Here is a 21,603-nt window from a genome sequence, read left to right as displayed (position 1 = left end):
CTGTCTGGGCAGCTCCCGACTGCCAGGGAGGTGCCAGTAGATCGCTACTGCCAAGTAGCAATCGCACACTGAGATTTTCCCACTGGCCGGGGCTGGGAGTGCTCATACTTTCTGGGTCTAAGAGCGCCGGGCTACTGCCTGCACGCACCTTGCACCTCTCTCAGGGAGAGGTGTGGGGCGTGACTCAGACTCTGATAGCATGGTGTGGCACGCGCGTGAGGAGTGCAAAAAGGCTGTGGTTCTGCCAGCAGGTGAGGCTCCCAGCCTCTCACAGGAGCTGCCACCCAGGCGCTCTCAGGTGTGCTCGTGGCTCAGGGATCAAGACCTGGTTTCTCCACTGCATTCTCTCTGGCTCAGCACCAGGGGTGGCTGTTCTCGGTCTGGGGACTTAAGCCCCTGTCCCTAACTGCCTGGATTCCCACATTTCCCCCCACAATCCTTTGCTCTTTTTGAGTGCTTTCAGCCAGACTCCAAGTTAATGTTGGTCCCCAGTCACAGGGCAGTCTTGTATTGGGGTATTACTTTCCAATGGGTTGCTTCTGGTGGCTCCCTCCCCCTTTTGTTTATCTTCCAATATCAGTCCGATGTTCCAACTCCACTTTACCTGCCCACTGGCTCCTTCTGCCCCCATAGAGATCCAGACATGTATAATTCTAATCTCAGGCTGATTTCATGGGTGATCAGAGTTCTTTGGTAGGTAATCATCTCACTTTAGGGTACAGGTTGAAATGGCGCCTCCTCCTAGTTCCCCGCCATCTTGTCTCCCAAGCCTATATAAATCTTATTGTCTTGTAAGGGCCTACTTAGCCAGAGGGAGCCATTTTGTTGTTTATGCAGTAAACTTAGATTGACCCTGCCCCTCCTAGAGGAACTTACTTAAAAGCAATTCCAGGAAACCAGTCCCAGGTAGCATAGCCCAAATACAAGGGCAGGTCAGGCCAGGAGGAGACATCCAATCAGTGGGGCACGCATACTCTCTCCCTAGCTACCAAGGAGAGTGGGCCCCGCCTTTTGGGCGCCAATTCTGACCAAGGTGATAGGCTAGTTCAAATATCTACTAGGGTAAATTGAAATTCAGTTGGCCACCCGTGTGTGACCTAGCATGACTGCAGTTTTCTCTGTGTGTTGCAATCTCATTGTCCACCTGTGTGTGGCCAGGCTCAACCCCATGGACTTCGCGCTATAAAAGTTAGTCTGTGAGGCTGGGAGGGGTCGCTTCTTTGTAAGAGACAGCCCCAACTGGTCGGTTTGATTCTTAATGATTGGCACAAAATAAAGCTTTGCTTGACCTTCGCTTTGTATCAGGCTCACTCCTTTGATCACAGACCCATTATTGGGGGACCTTTCAGTCTGTTATATCTTGTAACTTTTTTTTTTAAGAATTTTTTTTTTAAGATTTTTTATTTATTTGACAGACAGAGATCACAAGTAGGCAGAGAGGCAGGCAGAGAGAGAGAGAGTGGAGGAAGCAGGCTTCCTGCCTAGCAGGGAACCTGATGTGGGGCTCAATCCCAGGACCCTGGGATCATGACCTGAGCTGAAGGCAGAGGCTTAACCCACTGAGCCACCCAGGTGCCCCTATATCTTGTAACTTTTTACTTACTGTGTTGCTTTATTATAGGTACTTTTCTCTTTGTTACTTTTAATTGACTAGAAAAATACTTAGTGCAAATTACAGATTGTTAAACTCCAAAGTTCTAAATATTATATGTTGTCATGATTATCAAAGGTGAAATGGGCAATTAATAAAGATAGAAATTGGAGAGTATAGATGTGTTTTTTCTTTTAAAAAATCTTCATTTTTTATACATCTATACTCATTTATATACCTTCTGATATCCTACTACTTGTAATTATAGTTCATAGCAGTAAAGTAGGGCTGAGAGAAAAGAAAATACCAGATGTTAAAAAGGAAATTACTTAGCAACTTATTAAAGATGAGTTTGCAGCTTATTGAAACCCAGAAATTATGTAATAGCATTTTATGTATATGACATATTTTAAAGATATATGTATCTTATGTACACATCTATAATAGTAATTTTTTCTAGTAAAAATTATTTTATTATGGAAAATTTTAACATAAACAAAAGGAGAGAACAGTGAAAGAAAACCCCGTATATTTTTCACCCATTCTAAAAAATTATAAACATATAGCCAATCTAGCTTTACTTATTACTCTTCATTCTTCACTCCCACCTCTGCAGAACTAGTTTTATTTATTTATTTTTCTAAAGACTTTATTTATTTAATTGACAGAGAGAGACACAGCAGGAGAGGGAGCACAAGTAGCGGGAGAAACAGGCTTCCCGCCAAGCAGGAAACTGGATGTGGGGCTTGATCCCAGAACTCTGGGATCATGACCTGAGTGGAATGCAGACGCTTAATGACTGAGCCACCCAGGTGCCCCTGCAGAACTAGTTTTTTTTTTTTTTTTTAAGATTCATTTATTTGACAGACAGAGATTACAAGTAGGCAGAGAGGCAGGCAGAGAGAGAGAGGGGAGGAAGCAGGCTCCTCGCTAAGCAGAGAGCCCACCCGATGCGAGGCTTGATCCCAGGACCCTGGGATCATGACCTGAGCTGAAGGCAGAGGCTTTAACCCGCTGAGCCACCCAGGCGTTAAACAATTCTCATAATTCTGTTTATAAACACATCAGTTATCATACTTACTAAACAGGAAATATTAGCATGTTTTATGGATACCGATACTATGATATTTATAACTATTTGATGTTAAATAGTTATATAGCTACAAATAGTTGTTTAAATTCATGGCAATCTTTGTTTCCTTATTATAGGTTACAAATCCACCGGAGCTGTTCAGAATCAGTCAGGTAGATTTCCAGTTTGTTCCTGGTGTCTTCAGAAGGTCAGGACTATTCGAATGCTGTTAAAAATAAGACAATAGTTGGCATAATTTTTATGGTAAATTTAACCAAAACCCACAAATAATTTCTGTATTTTAAAAAACATTTTATTTATTTATTTGACAGAGATTGAGAGAGAGAGAGAGAGAGAGAGCACACAAGCAAGGAGAATGACAGGCAGAGGGAGAGGGAGAAATAGGGAGCCCAATAAAAGGCTTGATCCCAGGATCCTGGGATCATGACCTGAGCCAAAGGCAGCTACCCAACTGACTGAGCCACTCAGGTGTCCCAATTTTTGTATTTTTCTTTCAACATTTGGTTCAACCTTTCTTTATAGACAATCTATAAAGAAAATAAATTAATACATTATCCCTAATTTCTTTTATCTTGCCATTCATGAAATTAATAATACTTTGTACATTGTACATTAAGCTGGGAAAAGTTGGGGACCCTCACGTGACCCTGGGTGAAGTCTTTGCTGCCTAATGTTGATACAGAATAGAACGTGCTCTGGTTGTAGTGGGGTTTTCATCTTGGAAGAGTCACTGCTTGGTGTGCTGGGATGATGCTTTTTGAAAAGCTAAATATTCTTACTCCTGGATAATTCCTTCAACAAGAAGCAAAAAGGGGTAAGCCTCAAGGACAGAGACTTCCTTATGTCCCACGTTACTGCTGGAGCTGTAGAATCTCTGGCTTTAGCAGGTTGCCTTGCACGATGTTTTCTTCACCCAGAGACTTGAACTACATTGTCTACCTGTGGAGGGAGAACCTCTGTGTCCTTTCCTCACCATGAGTCAGGGTCACTGCACCTTGAAAGACCAGCTGGGTGTTGCATTCCCTCTACTTCCTTGCTTCTGTACCCATATGCTAAGTTCTATCCTTTTCCATCAGTGTGGGCAGTAATGTGGTCTTCCCAGTGAGCCAGAGTGGAAGTAGGAGGCCTCATTTAGGTATCTAGCCCTCAGCCTTCCCTTCTTCGACTGATTATCAAGCCTACTTTAAGAGTATGGGAGACTTTCCCAGCTTTAATAAAGTAATTCACCATTTTCCATTTAGCTCCACTCAGCATTCCTTGTGTGTTATATTCTGTAACATAACTCTAGGGGAAAAAGGAGTGGTGGTGGAGGAGATAAGAGTTTTAGAGTCTGAGGCCCCAGACTCCAACCTAACTCCCAACATAAGGGCTGCTCCTTACGGGGTTATTGAGAATGTGTGAGACATTGCAGGATTTATACACTAAGTTATCTTGGATAGCTTAAATAATGGTTCTTTTTTCTTTTTCTTTTTATTGAACTTTTTTTTTTTAAATAAAGATTTTACTCATTCGAGAGAGAGAAAGAGCATAGAGGGAGAGTGAGGGGGAGGAGCAGATTCTCCGCTGAGCAGGGAACCCAATGTGGGACTTGATCACAGGAGTCTGGGACCATGACCTGAGCCAAAGGCAGGGGCTCAGCTTTCTGAGCCAACCAGGTGTCCTACTGAGCTTCTTTTGGATATGTTGTAGCTAATATGTTTATAAATTAGAGAGTTCATGTCAGTAGAAATAATTTCTCAGGTTTCTTTCCCAGGAAAGAATCTGGATCTTCATGTCATGGACCTATTTTCTTCTTTTCAACATTTATTTTCTGCTTCAAACTCATGTCATTTAACTTTAGTTCCCCCAGCTCCCATTTTGTGATATCTTCTCTTTTTGTTGCTTTTTTTGGTCCTTCATCTCCTCTGTGAAACTGTTCCTGGTGTTTTCCCCTTTGTTTCTAGTTACCAAACTGTGCTTGATCATTTTAACCAGAATCAATCATCCTAAGGTCTCCTCCTCCCCAGTTGCTACAGGTCCCCCAGTTGGGACATTTCTATAAATTAGTTCTCAGGGTCTGTGCCAGAGGAGCACAATATAGCTAAAACTGTGGATCAGAATGTATCTTATAGGAGACCAGGAACAAAACAAGAGGGAGTTAGAGTTTGGGCATCCTTTAAGTTTCTTTAAATGAGCCACTCACTGCTCACATGTCCATGATTTTTACCTGGTTCTGATCATGAAGGTCCTGGAGTGGGCATTTTTTGTTAATTGCAGAACATAATTATGGGAAACCCAGTGCAATATTGCACCAGAGTAACCTTACCTTATACTGTGAAAACCTTTCTTTCTAGAGAGCAGCCCCAACTGAGTTAAGAGTTGTGAGAGGGAAAATATGTATCAGTTTATATCACCATTCTATGCTGGAAGAGTGTATGACTGTGTATATTATGGAAATAGAGTAGGAAGCTTATCTTTTTTTCCAGAGGCCACTATTTAATCTTTTAAGCACATCTAGTATGTGTGATGATGTGGAAAATGTCAGAAAAGACAAACTGGTTAGTTCTTAATGTAAAATAGTCATCATAAAGTTTTTCAAACCACTTATTCCTCTGTTAATTTACCTTTTGCCTTGGTTCATTATGTCAAATGCCTCATTGATTTTGTCAAAAGGCAGGGTATGAGTCACCAATATATCCAGATCAATTTTCTTCTTCTTGTAGTCAGTAACCAGCTTTGGGATAGAATCGATGCTTTTCCAACCTGTAATTTGGCCAAAATGCCAAGTAAAGACATGGTATTTGACAGGAGTTAGTTTAATCAGTTTGTTGAATGAATGAAATTACTAGGTTGCTTCTTTAATCTTCAACACTTGTATTTTTTAAAAAGTTTTTCTTAATAAGAAATGTTAAAATTAGTTCCTATTTCTAGATAAGGAATTATCTCAGTTTGGTCAAAGTTTACCTTTTGTTCCTCTGTGTTGGTTCATTTTAATGTAAATTGAATTTCAGTGTGCAAATTGTAGTTATCCATATATACAACATATATACTTTCAAATAATTCCTAGAATAACTTCTATGCAGTCTCTAGATGTATTATTAGGCATTCAGTATTTAAACAATTTTCCTTTCCATTCAATAATCTTCATTATAAGGATTTGCGTACGACTATGGAGAAAATTAAAAGAGGAAAGAAACTGACCACCAAAACATGTTCCATTTACAGTACGGCCCATTATTAGCTCCACTGGAGATATCATCAATCCTGTCATTTCAGAGTCTACTCCAATGAAAGTACATGACCCCCAACCTGCTGTTGTACTGTCCAGGGCTGCTCTCTGGAAGTCAAACAAAAAGGATTAGCTGAGTGCAACTGCCCCTCAGAACAATGTATTACTTAAAATATAACCCCTGGGAAATTTTACTAGTTACCAAGCACATTTAGATATAACCTTAAGAAAAACACATACTGGCAACAGGCCTTTGCGGGAGAGGACGATATACAGCCTTGAAGCTGAGCAGCTGGGAACACCTGGACCGCTTAGTGCTGAACGCTGCCTGCTTCATTTTTATGTCATCTCCCCTTTCTCCTCCCCAAAGCACCTGTGGCTAGTTAGATAAGTCCTTTGAATGTGCTTGTTCAACCATAAACTTTGTACTGCTTATACAGACATATTTTGCCCTCCTTCTTGATTATCTACAAGGCATATGACTAACGTTTGACCTTCATTGGCTATTCTGTTGGTTATTGTTTCTATCTAATAAAAGTGAGACTGAGGAGTTGCTCGGGGCAACAATCTTTTCAACTGTTGTCCCCTGCTCCCTTTCTCTTGCAGCTGACTTCTTTGTGCCTCATTCTTCTCCCATTCGCCAATAGGAAGTGGCAGCTGAGTAAGTAGAACATGAACTCTAGAGTAGGTATGTACAATACCTGAGGGAAAATTTATACAACTCTGCATGTAAGACAAGATTATTCAAGCTAAGGAGGTTATGGTATTGTTGATTGATACTTGAAGCTCCACTGTTCAGTTTCAGATAGAACATTCATTAAAAATTTGAACTTGGGGCGCCTGGGTGGCTCGGTGGGTTAAAGCTTCTGCCTTCAGCTCAGATCGTGATCTCAGGGTCCTGGGATCGAGCCCCGCATCTGGCTCTCTACTCAGCGCGAAGCCTGCTTCCCTTCCTCTCTCTCTGCCTGCCTCTCTGCCTACTTGTGGATCTCTGTCAAATAAATAAAATCTTTAAAAAAAATGTGAACTTCATCAAAAAAGATATTAAAAAGAAACAGAGCCTAATAATTTCCTCCATTTAATACCATAGTTAGGCTGAACCTGGAATGTAGATCATTGCATATCAAGGAAAAAAACATACGTGAAGTTAGGAAAAAACTCTAGAAGATGTATCTTATAAATTCTAATCAAGTTTTCTGTGATCTGCCATGGGTATGTACTAAAACGTGCAATTTCAGAGACATAAAAACACAATCCTTGAAGTCCGGAGGAGAGGATGAGTAAGTATTTACTAGAACCTAGGAAGCGAGGTACACACTGTAAACTTAGTATATCTTAATGTAGGATAGATTAAAAAAATGCTATTTAAAATAGAGAGCAAAACAGTTAAACAGAATCTGACATTGGCTGCTGCTCATAAAACATTTCATCTGCTTCCTTACATTATTTTACTCTCATAGTTAGTTATGTCACTAATTCTGGGCCATGGGCTGTGGGCAGAAGTGGTATGTTACCTCATAGACAAAACAGAAAAGCCAGTGTGCAAGCTGCCAGCTGTCCATTCTCCTGCTGTAACAACCAAGATGACCTCACGTTGAGATTGTGAAGTTGAAAATGTGAGCTTGATTAAGCCTTGATTGCTGAGTCACTGCAAGGAAGGCAGTGGTCCAAGACCAGTTGCACTAATCTTCCCATGACAGAGAAAAACCATATTATGGTAACTTATTGGAAGTTTGGGGTTAATACAAAAATGCCAAGGATTGAAAATGTAAAGAAATTTAAGAAATATATAAACTTGTTGATGGCCATTCCACAAGAAGCTATATGGTAAATAGATGAACATTTAAATCTTTTGAGACTAATCTTAAAAACGAAAAGTGTGAATTTTGTTTTATGTCCTTTACCATAGTCTGTACTCAACTTAATTCTGACTTGTTGGGGCAATTTTTACTTTTACAAAAGTCTCAATAGGAAGTATAGCTTTTTTCATCACCAATCACTGTATAAAAGAAACAATTAAAAAAAAGATTTTATGTATTTATTTGAGAGAGAGCAAGAGTGAGAGAGCTTAAGTGGGGGAGCGGCAGAGGAGAGGGAGAAGTAGACTCCCCACTGAGCAGGGAGCCCAATGGGGGCGTTGATGGGGGGCTCAGTCCTAGGAGCCTGGGATCATGACCTGAGTCAAAGACAGATGCTTAACTGACTGAGCCAACCAGGTACTCCCCTTTTTCTTTGTCTGTCTGTCTTAGTAGTGATGATAGATGCAGTGACCTAGAACTTTTAGAATGTGTTTGAAATTTTTATTTGAATAAATGTTTATTGTTTTGAGAATTCATAACATTTCTAAATAGCAACTCTTCTACATATGCACTTTTTATATGGCAGAGGTATTTTTGTTTATGCTGTATAGAGAGATCCGTGGAGAGGGGAAAATTCATAGACTTGTTACCTGAAGCTAGCTATTTACATTGACTCTTATTTTCTGTTTTAGTTTTTAAGTGTTTTTCCCATTTTTTTTTTTTTTTTTTAAGATTTATCCATGTGAGCGAGAGAGCATGCAGGGGAGAAGGTTGGAGGGAGAGAGAATCCTGAGTGGACTGATTGCTGAATACCCGGCTCAATGTGGGGCTTGATCCCATGACCCCAAGATCATGACCCAAGCTGAAATCAAGAGTCTGATGCCCAACTAACTAAGCCACTCAGGTGCCCCCCCCCCCCACCCCGTTTGCCTTTTCTACATTTCTGGAGCTTTGTTCAAGTGAGGAACTCATCTCCTTAATGATAATTTAGTTAAAAATGGGTATTATATGCAAGTACAAGATTTTATTTTGAAGCTTCTGGTAACATTTGATGAGAATTACTTTTACTTCTCAAAGCTATAACATTGTCAGTTATTGTAACTTTCTGATTGATCTGTTGGATTCTTTAGCCTGCTTTAGAGAATTAGTGGTCACTGAACTCAAGTTCACACACATTACTGGAATCTCCTCTACACCTGAGAAATTTAGCTTTCCTTAGTTATGTAAACTTGATGGATGGGTAGGTAGCTGATCTCTTTGTGATTAAATAAATCCATCTATTCTTATTTGGATTCTCTGGTATAATTCTATTCCATAATTTAAATAATAATAGAACCTGCCAAGTTTTAGATCAAGTGGTTCTTGACTTGAGTAACTTGTAAAAAAATATTGGTACCTGGGCCCTAGGCTCCTGAGAATATCCTGGGGTATGGTCCATGCATTAGTACTAAAAAATGTACCAAATGTAACAACTCCCCAGACATTTCTAAAGTGTAGCCAGTGTTGACAATCTCTGTACCAGAAAAATAAGGTCAATAGGCTGAATTTCAGTGTTAGAAAAAAATTTGAGCTGTGGAAAGTGAAGGAGTGGATGTAACACGTTGTTAAGTTGCAGATGCCAAGGATAATTTAAAAAGCAGGGTCTGAAGCATTGAACGCAGTACAGGATGAGGAGCCCTTAATGCATGCATTTTCAGTAACAGCTAACATTCACTGAGTGCTTATTACCTGCCAGGTAATAATGTAACTTTAAGCAGTTACATTATTCCAGTGAAACCATCCTGAGGGGAGAGAGGCAGGAAGGAAGCCTGATGCTTCCCAAAGCTCCTCCCCAACTCCATTCTCTTCTGGAGAACCTGTGAGTTGGATAAGAACCGAGGGGAAGAACTGCAGGGAAGCCTGCTACTGGGAGGTTAAAGTACAGAATTCTATTTTCTATAACCTCCCCAGAGGAGGGTTTTGGGAGCCTTCATTGAGTGAAGTCATAAATAAAAGGGCATAATGCCATAGTTACTCACAGAGCTCACTCATGAAATAAGAAGAACGCATGGGCAGATAATTAGTTGATAAACTGGTCATCTCATAAAACAAAGCAAAACCCTACTTAGCGTCTTTGAGCAAATAAATAGGCGTCAAGAGAAACTTCATTGGAGAGTGAGGCTGGGCAGTTTGGCAAGCTAACTTTTCCGTGTGTTATCTCTGTGGTTGGCTCTTTACCCCACTTTCTAGAGTAGAATAAACAGGGCTGGCTTTGTGGGTCTCCAGCTGATGCAGTCACTTAGGGCCCTATGCCTAGACAGGCCTGCAAATTATGTAGGTTGTCCAGAGAGAAGAAATCTGAATGATACCGAATTGTAGTGTTTAGGAAAAAAAAATCCACTTTTAAATTTTGCAGTGTGTGCGTGTGTTTGTGTGTATGTATTTAATATATTGAATATATTTGAAAATTTCAGATTTATGATATGGACCCAATTTTGTAGATTGCTAACCTTTGACCTCTCTGCTTTTAGGTGGGAGTGGAATACCTCCAGCTGTTAGGGGTGATATTGTGTCAGCCTATCTTCTTCCCTTCTCTAAATCTGCCTTTTTTGTTTATTTCTTTCTCATTTCTCATAGGCACAATTCTCTTAAGATTTTCATTTCTAAATTTTCTCTTTTTACTGAATTTCACGTGGAAGGATATACAGAAATATTAATAACTTACTAAGTAAATATTAATATTTGTTAGTTAAATATTAGTAACAAACACAAAATCTAATATTATTAATAAATAGTCTATATAAATATATAATATAATATAATATAAATATAAAATAACTATTCAGTATAAACATATTGCCAATGTTTATTAATGTTAATAAATATAAATTATTTTATACTATTATAAAAAATATACATACCATGGTTTCAGGTCCACCTGCACAGTCAAGGGCAAAATCCACACCTCCACTGGTCATTTCAATGATGACCTCCTGGATGGGTTTATCTAGGTTTCTAGGATTGAGGCAGTCAGTGGCTCCAAGGGCTTTGGCCTTTGTAAATTTCTCACTGTTGATGTCAATAGCTATGATTCTGGAAGCTCCTGCTGCTTTACAACCCATTATAGCAGAAAGACCAACTCCTCCTAGGCCAAAGACAGCACAAGTAGAACCAGGTGTGACCTGCAGGCAGGAAAATAATAAAATAACTTTTTTTAAAAAAAAAGATTTTTCTTATTTGACAGAGAGAGACACAGTGAAAGAGGAAACACAAGCAGGAGGAGTGGGAGAGGGAGAAGTAGGCTTCCCACGCAGCCGGGAGCCAATCTCAGGACTCTGGGATCATGACCTGAGCCAAAGGCAGATGCCTAAGACTGAGCCATCCAGCCGCCCCTATAAAAGGAAGTGGCCTCACTTTTTTTTTTTTTTTTTTTTTTTAAGGAAGAGAGTGAGCTGGGGGCAGGAACATAAAAATAAAATACTGCCTGTCATAAAACAAGATGATAGAGCCAATGGGGGAAATCTGCCAATATGAAAATGGATGGGTCATTGGCTAAATATGGGGAATCATTTGAATGCCATTAGAATTATCAGTTCATGAGAAGCAAACACAAGTGAAAATAAGCTACTTGTTTCCTCTTTCCTTTAACTGTTATCAGAACAAAATTTTAAAACCCACATATTTTAAAGGGTTTATTGTTTTCCTTTTTCAATAGGTCATAATTAATTTATATTTTTAATAAGTCTTATTTGGTTGTATTAGTGTTATCATTGGTTTTGAATGAGCACAGATGTTTCTCTATATGTAAATCAGCTCACATCCCAAATCATCAGTTAATTTAAATGGAATGAAATCTAGATTTCTTTGCATCACACTGAAGGGTTTTTAGAGCTGACCTGCTGACTTCTAGCTTCCTCTCTGTGGTAGTTCCATTGCTACAACACAGCACACTGTTGCCAATCCCTTTCCCCGTCCTCAGTTCATGCTGTTTCCTCTACCTGATCCACTTCTCACCGTACTTCCTCTCATTAAAATGTGACCTGTACTTCTGGCCTAACTTAAATAACACTCTGCCTATGAAACTTCTCTTGATTCTTCAATCAGGAATTAGTGCCCACCTTTTTGTTTTTTTTATGTTGTATTTATAATCTGCCTTGCTGACTGATTTTGTATTTGTGTGTTTCTTCAAAAGACTAAGTTCTTTGAAGGCTTATTATCTTCCACATTGCTATTAAGGGTATTCTGCATGTTGTGTCTTTATAAATGTTCGTTGCATTGAATTACATAAAAACAGAATATACAAGATGATAAAGAAAGTTGCTATGACTGAGATGTGTTATTCTGTAGAATGGTATAACAGTAAAAAAAAATACTACACAGAGACATGCTTAAGTAATATTTTCTAATGATGATGGAAAACTGTTAGAATTAAATCATAAACAAAAGGGAAAGAGGAATCTGCCCACGGAGAGTAGTGATACATTCTAAATTGGAAACAAAAATTGTTAATGAATGGAGAGAATGACTGTCTCTTACTTTAATTTATGCATGATATTAGGCATGCATCACTGACTTTTGCTACTCAGGGTGAAATAAAACATTTTTTTACAAATACTCAGAATATTTTCTATGTGCACAATGTACTATTTAATATTGTGGCATGTGTTCACTATAGTTCTAAATATTTTTCTGGAGACCATGTTCAAAAGTTTGCCTGCATCATCAAGAGTACAAAGGCATTTTTCTCATTGGGGCAATGTTGTACACAGTGGTTGTACATAGCTCACAACCATATAATTAGGATACACTGTATTAATTGTGTTAAACAACTGAATGGCTGTGTGTAAAAGTGCCTTTGATTGCAGTAGGGGAAAGGGTTACATAAAGTACCCCTCTCCCCATTTGAGAATAGGACTATACATAGTGGATGATTATCTATTTGTAGACAACACTGTTACAGGACACTTTCATGCTTCCAGAGATCTCTGCAACATGTGGTTAATTTGGCAGTAAAGGATATGAGCAGATTAAAAAGAATTAGGAGTCCTGGTCATCCTGGATGCAGGTTATACAAAGTTGTTTCATTACTTTTTTCCCCAGAAGTCTATTAAAATTTATTAAAGCTCTTGCCTTTTGACTAGAATCAGTGATATTTCTTCTCTTAACTTGTTCCTATCAGATTCATTTCTGTTCTATTCCCTAAGCCCCCTACAAAGTGGTTTAAGTGTTCCTCAACAGTGAGAAGAGCAGGACGTGAAATTTACATCAACTTTGATTGGTTTTTAAAGAAAACTGTAGCTGAATCTTTAGTGTTAATATCCCTGAAGAAAGACTAGAGTAGTAGAAGGTGATAGTCTGCATGGACTCCAGGAAGGCGGGGCGGGTGGCCCAAAGAGCAATAATGCTTCCAGTGCTTTCTAGAAGAGAACATGCTTTGACTGCCATGGTTACATCTGCTTTTAACTCCACTCAATTAACAATACCCTTCCTCTAGGAGACTTCAGATTGTAGTCTGACTTCTCATACAATTTTTTAATTTTTAATATACTGATAGCCAAAAGTAACATTCCTGTCTGCTTGAGTAATTCTCAGTGAGAAGTCTTATCTTGATATTCTGGCTATTAGATCGTTTTTTATTTTGGTTAGGCTGAGTTTAATTCCTTGACACTTAAACAACTCCAGGTAGCTTGATAAAAAGGAATATTTGGATTTTAAAGCTGAGGATCAAGCCTTATCAAGGTGTTTAAAGGGTTGCATAAGAGCCCGGCTTCATTCATTCATTGAAAAATTATCCAGTTCCTACTGTGTGCCAGGCATGGAGCTAGGCTCTGGAGATATCACAATGAACAAGAGAGTTCTTGCCTTCAGGATCAAATAGTCTAATAGGAAGGAGAAATAAATGGAAAATTTCTCCAGAGTGTGTTAAGAAGGAAGACGGGGATAAACAAAGATACTTTGGGGGAACTTGGCAGGGACGCTCAATGCATGCCTAAGAGGTTGGAGGGTTTCTGGTAGAAAGTTAAAAAAAAAAATGGAGTCAACCAGAAGAGGTGAGGGAGCTTTCCACGCAGTGTTGGTGGGAACCAGGTATGGAAAGCCCAGGGGCCACAGTGACTGGAGCCCAGATACTGAGGGTCAGCTTTGGGGAATGGTGAGCCTGCAAAGGGAGAATTAGGGAGAATCACTAGCTTGCTGACAGAAAAGTGGAGTAATGAAAGGGGAATTAAATCTTCACATTTGTTGTTTAGAAATACCACTCTGGTTGCATTTTGCAGTTTGAACTCAAGGGATGAAGACTGATGTGAAAGAGGCTTCAATAAGGGGGTTGTTTGAGGCATCTAAGCGATACTGACATCTGTCCAGTTCTGACTGAACGGTTTTGTGAAAGCTTCTAGATTCTAACATGGGCTTCCAGGGATGCATCTTGCCACCCTCAGGACTGCCTCCTGAGGCTCTCCGTTGGAGCCATAAAGGGACAGGATGAGAAGCGGAGATGAACTGCAAATTGGAGGGGGAGATAAATCTGCAAGATCAGGGGGAAAGCAGGGGTGACTGTATGGGTGGGGTTTCTGTAGTTTCTGTTGCCTCTTGACTGGGTCTGCTGTACCAGGATGAGCATTTATATTCAGGGGACATATTTAATTTTTTAAAATTTTTTAATTTTTATTTCTTATTTTTTAAAGATTTTATTTATTTATTTGACAGACAGAGATCACAAGTAGGCAGAGAGGCAGCCAGAGAGAGAGGAGGAAGCAGGCTCCCCACTGAGCAGAGAGCCTGATGTGGGGCTCGATCCCAGGACTGGGATCATGACCTGAGCCGAAGGCAGAGGTTTCAACCCACTGAGCCACCCAGGTGCCCCAGGGGACATATTTAAGCAGGCAGTGTTTAAGGCAGGGATGGTCTGTAATCTAACGTATCAGTATAGGAAAAGAGATTAACATGAACCAGGTGCCAACTCTATGCCAGCTGCTGGGCCAGATGTCTTACATATATAATATGATTTAATTATCTCCAAAACCATTTGTAGTAGATGTTATTGCAGAGAGTAGGAATAGAGAGGTTAAATAACTTGCCTAACACCACAGAGGTGATAAATGACAGAACTAGGGCTTGAAGAATAACTAGCTGCTTTATCACCCTGTCTCCTGGTAAAATCCTGTTTCATGCAACCTGGTGATAAAACACTTTTACCTTGGCAGTGTTGATTGCAGCTCCATAGCCAGTTGAAAACCCACATCCAAACAGACAAACTCTCTCTAAATTTGCATCATCATCGATTTTGGCAAGATTTACATCTGATACTACAGTGTACTGAGCGAAGGTACTGGTCCCCATGAAATGGTAAATCGGTTTTCCTTTGCAGGTGAACCTGCTGGTTTTGTCTTGCATTAGTTCTTGATCAACAAGGGGATTTTTGACAAGACTAGAAAATTTTTTAAAAAAAGATATAAAAAGAGAAAGTAAATGGACCATTGACTACACTCCTGAAAAAAATGTTAGGTGTTATATTTTTGTTTTGACAATTTTATGAGATAGAAAAATTGAGAAAATGACTTGAGACTTTTCCTGTAAATATATAGTCAGAAGCAATCCAAAGACAATAATATTAGATAATAAATTTTTTACTGAATACTTTTTATGTGCCAGAAACTCTCTTAGTGGTTTGTATGCATTAATTCTTAAACAAATTTTATTATGGAAAACTCAACTGTATATAAAAGTAGAAAGACTGGTGTGTTGAATGTCTGTGCAACCGTATCCCAGTTTCAGAATTTACCATCTCAGGGCTGATCTGGAGTCTGTTACCATGCCCCGCCCCCGGCTCCAGCACTGACCCTTCCCCATCACCTACCCTCCCCCATGGGATGGTTTTGAAGTAAACATTACACATTACTATTTTCATTTGTAAATATTTTAGTATGTATCTCAAAAGGATTCTTTTAGGTTTAGTATGTATCTCAAAAGGATTCTTTTAGGTTGACATCTTGCATTTCCTTGATATGGTTGAATCTCTTTTAATTGATAGGTTCTCACCTTCCTCCTTTTTTTTTTTCCTTTGCAATTTCTTTACTGAAGAAATAGTCATTTGTCCTGTACAGTTTTCCTCATTCTAAAGTGTTCTGATTACATTCCTATTAATTCCTCTTAGTTACATTTAATATTGATTAGAACCCAAAGTAATTAAATTATTAAATAAATAAATTTATTAATAAAATAAATAAAATTAAATTAAAAAATTAACAAAAACCCAATTGGGTTTAATACATTTTCCATCCCTGTATTTCCTCTAAACTAGTATTTTCAGTCTAATTGGCTGATTTAATTTAGGTTTTTTATTTTGTAGGACTATTTCAGAGGTGGTGTTGTGTATCTTCATCTGGAGACAAATAATACCTTGTTATCTCCTTTTTTGTGGTCTTAGAAAGAATTCATGGTCATTGCCAAAATCTGTTATTTCATTAAATTTTGCAAAAGGGTATATTAATTCTTTAAATATCTAAACAACCCTGCAAAGTAAACATTATTATTATTCCCATTTTATAGATGAGGAAATTGAGGCACAGTATTAGACGTAAGAGTAGTACAGTTTAGCTTCTGAAATAACTAGCTTTATTTGGCATTAAGGACAAATAAATTTTTCTGCATGTAGTCTCGTTAAAGAATAAGGTGATAAAGGTTTTGAAATCTGGAGTTAGACCATGTTCAAAATTTAGCTCTGGGACTTTTATCTGTAGGCCTTGGAATAACTTATTTAACTGCACCTCATTTCATTCCTTTCTCATTTCCTATAGAAGTAGCTACTATTTTGAGTTTATTTATTTATTTGAGAGAGAGAGAGAGAGAAAACAGTGAATGGGGAGAGGGAGAAGGAAAGAAGCAGACTCCCCACTGAAGGCAGAGTCTGATGTGGGGCTTGATCTCACCACCCTGAGATCTAGAGCTGAGCTGAAATCAGGAGTCAGAGGCTTAATGGACTGAGCCCCTGTATATTGTACTGTTTTGTATATGATATCTTACTAAGTATATTTGTCAGCAACTTGCTTTGTTCCGTTAACATTATGTATGTGAAATTATTCTATGTTGTTGTATGTGGCTCTAGTTTAACCCTTTCCATTATTGTATAGTTTTCCATTGTGTTACTACAGAGCAATTTGTTAATCCATTCTCCTATTGGTGGACATTGGGCTATTTTTAAGTGCTGTTATAAACAGTGTTGCAGTGAACATTTTAGCATATGTTTCTTTGGGTAATTTTGCAACAATTTCTTATATACACCTAGGACTAGAATTGGTGGGTAGAAACTTCATTCAGGTATTGCCAATATACTTCCCCAAATATTTACCAATTTATAGTTTTACTAACCAGAGTATAGTGCTTACCTGAGTTTTGTACAGAAATTTGTGAGTGGACTCAGACAGAACTTGCATTTTCTACATTGAGGCATGTAGAGTGGAATTACTTTGTCACCTGGAAAGAAAGACCGTATGCTGGATGGTGCCTAAGATACAGCTTGTAAAAAGTTTCTACCAGAAGAGTTAGTAGAAAACACCATTCTTTATGATACACATTTTATGTTCAGCAGGAAGTATAAATGGGGATAGCATTTTGTTGCTTTATAAGATTGCTGATTCTTCCAAGCATTGCATAACTGTCTTTTTAACTTTTTCCTTTTTTTTTTTTTTTTTGTTACTGGGCATGCAAGCAAGAAATCTGCATTGATAGCGCTAGCCACAGTGTCCTGTCTGAGACTCTGCTGTCATTGCAACTCTCTGCATCATGACTATTACTATTATTATTATTTTTACATTTCTAAACATCTAGTAGGGAACAGAGTATCCTCATATAATAGGAGAGCTTGGCAACAACATGCTGGATATGGAGATTAAACTTGATGTCACTGCCATGTGTCACTGTTTAGTTCACTCTCACATTCTGTATCTTTCTGCCTTTTACTCTATTTCAATTTGATAATGTCTTCTATCCCCTGATGACCATTTAGTATGGGCTAGGCACCTTCTAACTGCTTCCCATACTATCTCATTTAATTCTCAGATAATCCTTTGAGATGGGTACCTTTTCTCTCCACTTCACAAAACAAAAATCTGCTGTGTCATAGAAAAGTGACTTCACTGGTGGAGGTCACACATCCAGTAAATGGCCCAGTAAATGGCAGAGCTGGGACTACATTGGCCAGACTAATTGACAGATACAAAACTTACAAGAGCGGTTTATTTCTCTCATCTTATTTGGCATGGAATCTAAAACACTTCTAGGTTTGGAGCATTCTCATTAAAAGAGGAAAGAATGATATGGGTCCTCCTACATGACAAGTGAGTACTATATAGCCCATATTCCAGTATTTTGTGAATATGTTATAAAATGTGAAGGAAATGATTTCAGCCATTGCCATGCTTCATTTACATACTATTTTTATGTTACAAAGTTTCAAAAAGACACATAAGCTGACATGGGCATATATAATATTTCTCACTTAAGCTAACTGTAAATGCTCATTCTTTAAATTCTTTATGATATTAAACTATTTTTGTCTTATTTAGAAGAGGTTGTCATAAATTTTCATTTGTGCCCCACTTTGTCGCTTTGCTTCATAGCACAGTTTCTTAATGCTATATGTAAATAAAGTGACCATATTTTCCAGATTTTATTAGTTCTGATATCACGTATTCTGTCTCCTTGTTAGACTGTGGTAGATTGCATGTCTTACTTAGTTTGTCTTTGGAACAGATGGTTCCTCTATAAAAATAGAGATCAATTATGACGTGCAAAACCAGGACTCTTTCAGTTCTCAAGCTATCTGGACATTTCCATTGACTTGGAGTCAGGAAAGAACATACCTGGTTTGAAGTTGGTCACTCCTGGCCCCACACTTTCCACAATTCCTGCACCCTCATGGCCAAGGATCACTGGAAGAAGGGCCTCTTTAAATTTTGGATTGATAGGATGGGCATCAGTATGGCACAGGGCAGTGGCGATTATCTACAAGGCAACCACAGACTTGAGTCCTGTTTCTGTCATATCGTTGGGATTGTTAGGAGGGTAGTTTTGGATCCAATGTCACCCTGAAACTTTACAACATTCCTGGAGCTCAGCAAAAGAATTACATTTTGGAAAAAAAAAAAACAACAATTAAAAATATCAGCATATAATCTTTTCTTCTAAATCTTTGTTTTCTAACTTTCATGGCCACTGGAAAATCATGCAAAAAGATGGAATTGGCAGTTAGTGTCTCCAGGAGAGGAGAAATCAAAGGTAAAAGGGAAAAGTTGAATAGATCGGAAGAAGGAATGAAGGGAACACAGGTTCCTAGGACTTATGCAAATTTTATTGAAATTTTATGAAGTGAAGTAGAAATAATACAATTTTTGTAATTCAAAGTTATATCAGATAAAGGATTGTCTCAGTCACCAACATAACCCTTACTCTTCAAGATTTTCTTGGTGAGGCTATCCTATTCACTCTCATGTATAAACCTGTCCTGTAGTGGTCCTGAGGTAAAAATGGAAGTCAGGCCAGCTGTGGCGAAAATGGAGAAGTTCTGCCACCTTTTGATCTGTGATCTCTGCCTCCTTGGTATGGTCTCTTTTCCCTGCTTACCCACACTTTCCCCTCTTTGTGCCCCCAGGACTCTTTTACTGCCCTGGGCAGCACTTTAGGTCTTTCCTCTACTTTGTTTTGGAACCAGTTTTTTTTTTTTTTTTAATTCTTTTAATAACACTTTCCAGTAACTGGCAACTGGAAACCAAAAGAAAATCTATCTGATTCTCATCTGAAGTGAATTTCTTGGTCTAATTCTTAGGGCTAATAATTAATATAAAGATAGTTCAAATAAATGTTAAACCTGTTATCAGTAACTACTGGTAATGAGTAACAACTGGTAATTTACCCCTCCTGGTATAAAATTTATACCTCCTGGTATAATGCATGTTTTTATCTGGACCTAAAGACTGTAGTTCTGCCAAAGGTGAAAGTCCAGGTACTCTCAGTCATGCCACGCAGGATTGACCTGAAGAAGGCAAGTCTGCACTTAGTGCCTCGTCTGTACTGGCTATGAAAAGTCCCCACTTACCTGCACACGAACTTCATGAGCCTTGGGGGGAGCTACCTCAATCTCTTCTATGCAAAGGGGCTTGCCTCTTTCCCAGGCAACGGCTGCTTTGCATTTAATAACCTGAGAAAGAGGGAGGAAGGGGAAATTAATCACATAAATAACAGATAAGCATGTAAACTAGAATTAATTAAAATTATATTTAAAAATTTAAGTATGACATTGAAGGAAAGTGGAAAGAAACAAACCTATAATCCTCTATTGTAATGCTACTATTTTTGCTTTTGGTATGCTTTTCCTAGTCTTTGACACATGAATCCATAATTTTTGATAGTTACGCAATTTTAGAATTATATTTTTAAATATCATTAGTCTTATTGCAGATGCAATATATATTAATTATGGGAAGTTTCAAAATACAAATAAAAATAAAAGAAACAAAATTCTATCCCCCTACCCCCCCATGTTCACCTGGAATTTTATGACTCATTTTATGATTTTGATGTAAATTTTTTCAATCCGTATATGGGATCTTTTGTAATACTTTTGTATTATAAAATACTTTTGTAATACTTTTATATTAATATAACATATGAGATACTAATACAAAATATTTTCATAATACTTTGGTAATAATATAAAAATGTAATACTTTATAATCTACATTTTCTGCTTATTAATATACTATTTTCCATATTTTTCTCTTTTATTTCTAACAGATGCAAATTCTATTGTGTTATTGGAGCATAAATACTCAAATTCCTCTTTTTTTGACCTTTATAAGTAATATTTAATTGAACATTCTTGTGTTAAGCATTTTGGGAAATCCACAGTAATTTCCTTAAATTCCTAGCACGAGTTCACTCATATCCTTTTGATCAGCTTTAATCACTGCTTTCTTAGAGTAATCCTGAGGGAAGTTTGTTTTAGTAAATTTATAAACAGACAAAAAAAAAACCACACACACACAAACCAAGAATCAAATAAAGAAGCAGTATATTTGCTTACTTTGCCCTTGGTGCCCATTTTCCTTTGGCAAACTAGGCTTGGAAGCTTCTTTCTGATTTAAGAAGCTCTTCCACGTCCGTTCAGCGTGTTCGGTGTTCTGTAATGACCTGTCTTTGAATAAATACCATTTCTGCCTTTTATTACCCAATCACTTTTCTCATTTATTGCTTTGACACATAGCTCTGCCCATTTCTCATATGACTTGTGCTATCATATTTCAGCTGCCAATTGCCGTTGCTCCCAGACCTTATTTGAAGTTTACGTACGTTTCCCTCCCTCCCCCTTTCTTTCTTCCTTTCTCTTTCTTCCTTTCCCTTTCTCACTCTCTCTCTCCCTCCCTCCCTTCCTTCCTTCCTTCCTTTCTTTCTTTCTTTCTCTTTCTCTCTCTGTCTTTCTCTCTTTCTTTCAAGATTTTATTTATTTATTTGACAGAGAAAGACAGTGAGAGAGGGAACACAAGCAGGGGGAGTTGCAGAGGGAAGCAGACTTTCTGCTGAGCAAGGAGCCCTATACTCTCTTGGAATCATGACCTGAGCTGAAGGCAGATGCTTAACAACTGAGGCACCCAGGAGCCTCAGATGTTTACTTTTTCCCCTTTAATTGAAAAATAAAAGATAATAGAGAAAAGTTAATTAAACTTACACAGATGAGTTAACACATAAAGCAAAGGATGTTTCTACTGCCCCAGACCTTCTCCTTCACAAGCCTACTAATCATTTCCTTATAGTTTATGGTTCTCTATGCGGTACAGTTTTACCCATTAAAACCTTAATATGAATGAATCATAGTGTATGTGTTCTTTGTCTTTTTTTCCCTCTCCAATTTGTGAGACACATCCACATTAGTCTGTTTTCA

General features: G+C 38.2%; 1 protein-coding gene and 1 long non-coding RNA gene across 2 annotated transcripts; one reads left to right on the top strand and one right to left on the bottom strand.

Moving 5' to 3' along the window:
• Nucleotides 1-2,659: 2,659 nt before the first annotated feature.
• On the bottom strand, nucleotides 2,660-20,877 carry LOC123934492 (all-trans-retinol dehydrogenase [NAD(+)] ADH4-like). The gene is made up of 9 exons (XM_045994634.1): nucleotides 20,749-20,877; nucleotides 19,762-19,863; nucleotides 18,530-18,671; nucleotides 17,054-17,141; nucleotides 14,865-15,096; nucleotides 10,592-10,852; nucleotides 5,865-6,000; nucleotides 5,288-5,426; nucleotides 2,660-2,889 (listed from the first exon to the last, which is right to left on the bottom strand). The coding sequence occupies exons 1-9, from the start codon at nucleotides 20,764-20,766 to the stop codon at nucleotides 2,865-2,867; spliced, it is 1,143 nt and encodes a 380-aa protein (XP_045850590.1). The 5' UTR covers nucleotides 20,767-20,877; the 3' UTR covers nucleotides 2,660-2,864.
• On the top strand, nucleotides 6,903-14,915 carry LOC123934497. The gene is made up of 2 exons (XR_006816805.1): nucleotides 6,903-8,028; nucleotides 10,992-14,915. It is a non-coding gene; the product is annotated as an uncharacterized LOC123934497 (long non-coding RNA).
• Nucleotides 20,878-21,603: the final 726 nt, after the last annotated feature.

Source organism: Meles meles, chromosome 2 (assembly GCF_922984935.1).
Source record: "Meles meles chromosome 2, mMelMel3.1 paternal haplotype, whole genome shotgun sequence".
Lineage (NCBI taxonomy): Eukaryota > Metazoa > Chordata > Mammalia > Carnivora > Mustelidae > Meles > Meles meles.
This window is presented reverse-complemented; position numbering and strand designations above follow the sequence as displayed.

Excerpts from the sequence above, each read along its gene's own strand:
- LOC123934492 (XM_045994634.1), bottom strand. Across the intron at positions 18,672-19,761 it reads CTCATGAAGTTCGTGTGCAG|ATAATCGCCACTGCCCTGTG; the intron begins GTAAGTGGGGAC and ends GTTGCCTTGTAG. Across the intron at positions 6,001-10,591 it reads CAGGTGGACCTGAAACCATG|AGAGCAGCCCTGGACAGTAC; the intron begins GTATGTATATTT and ends TTTGACTTCCAG.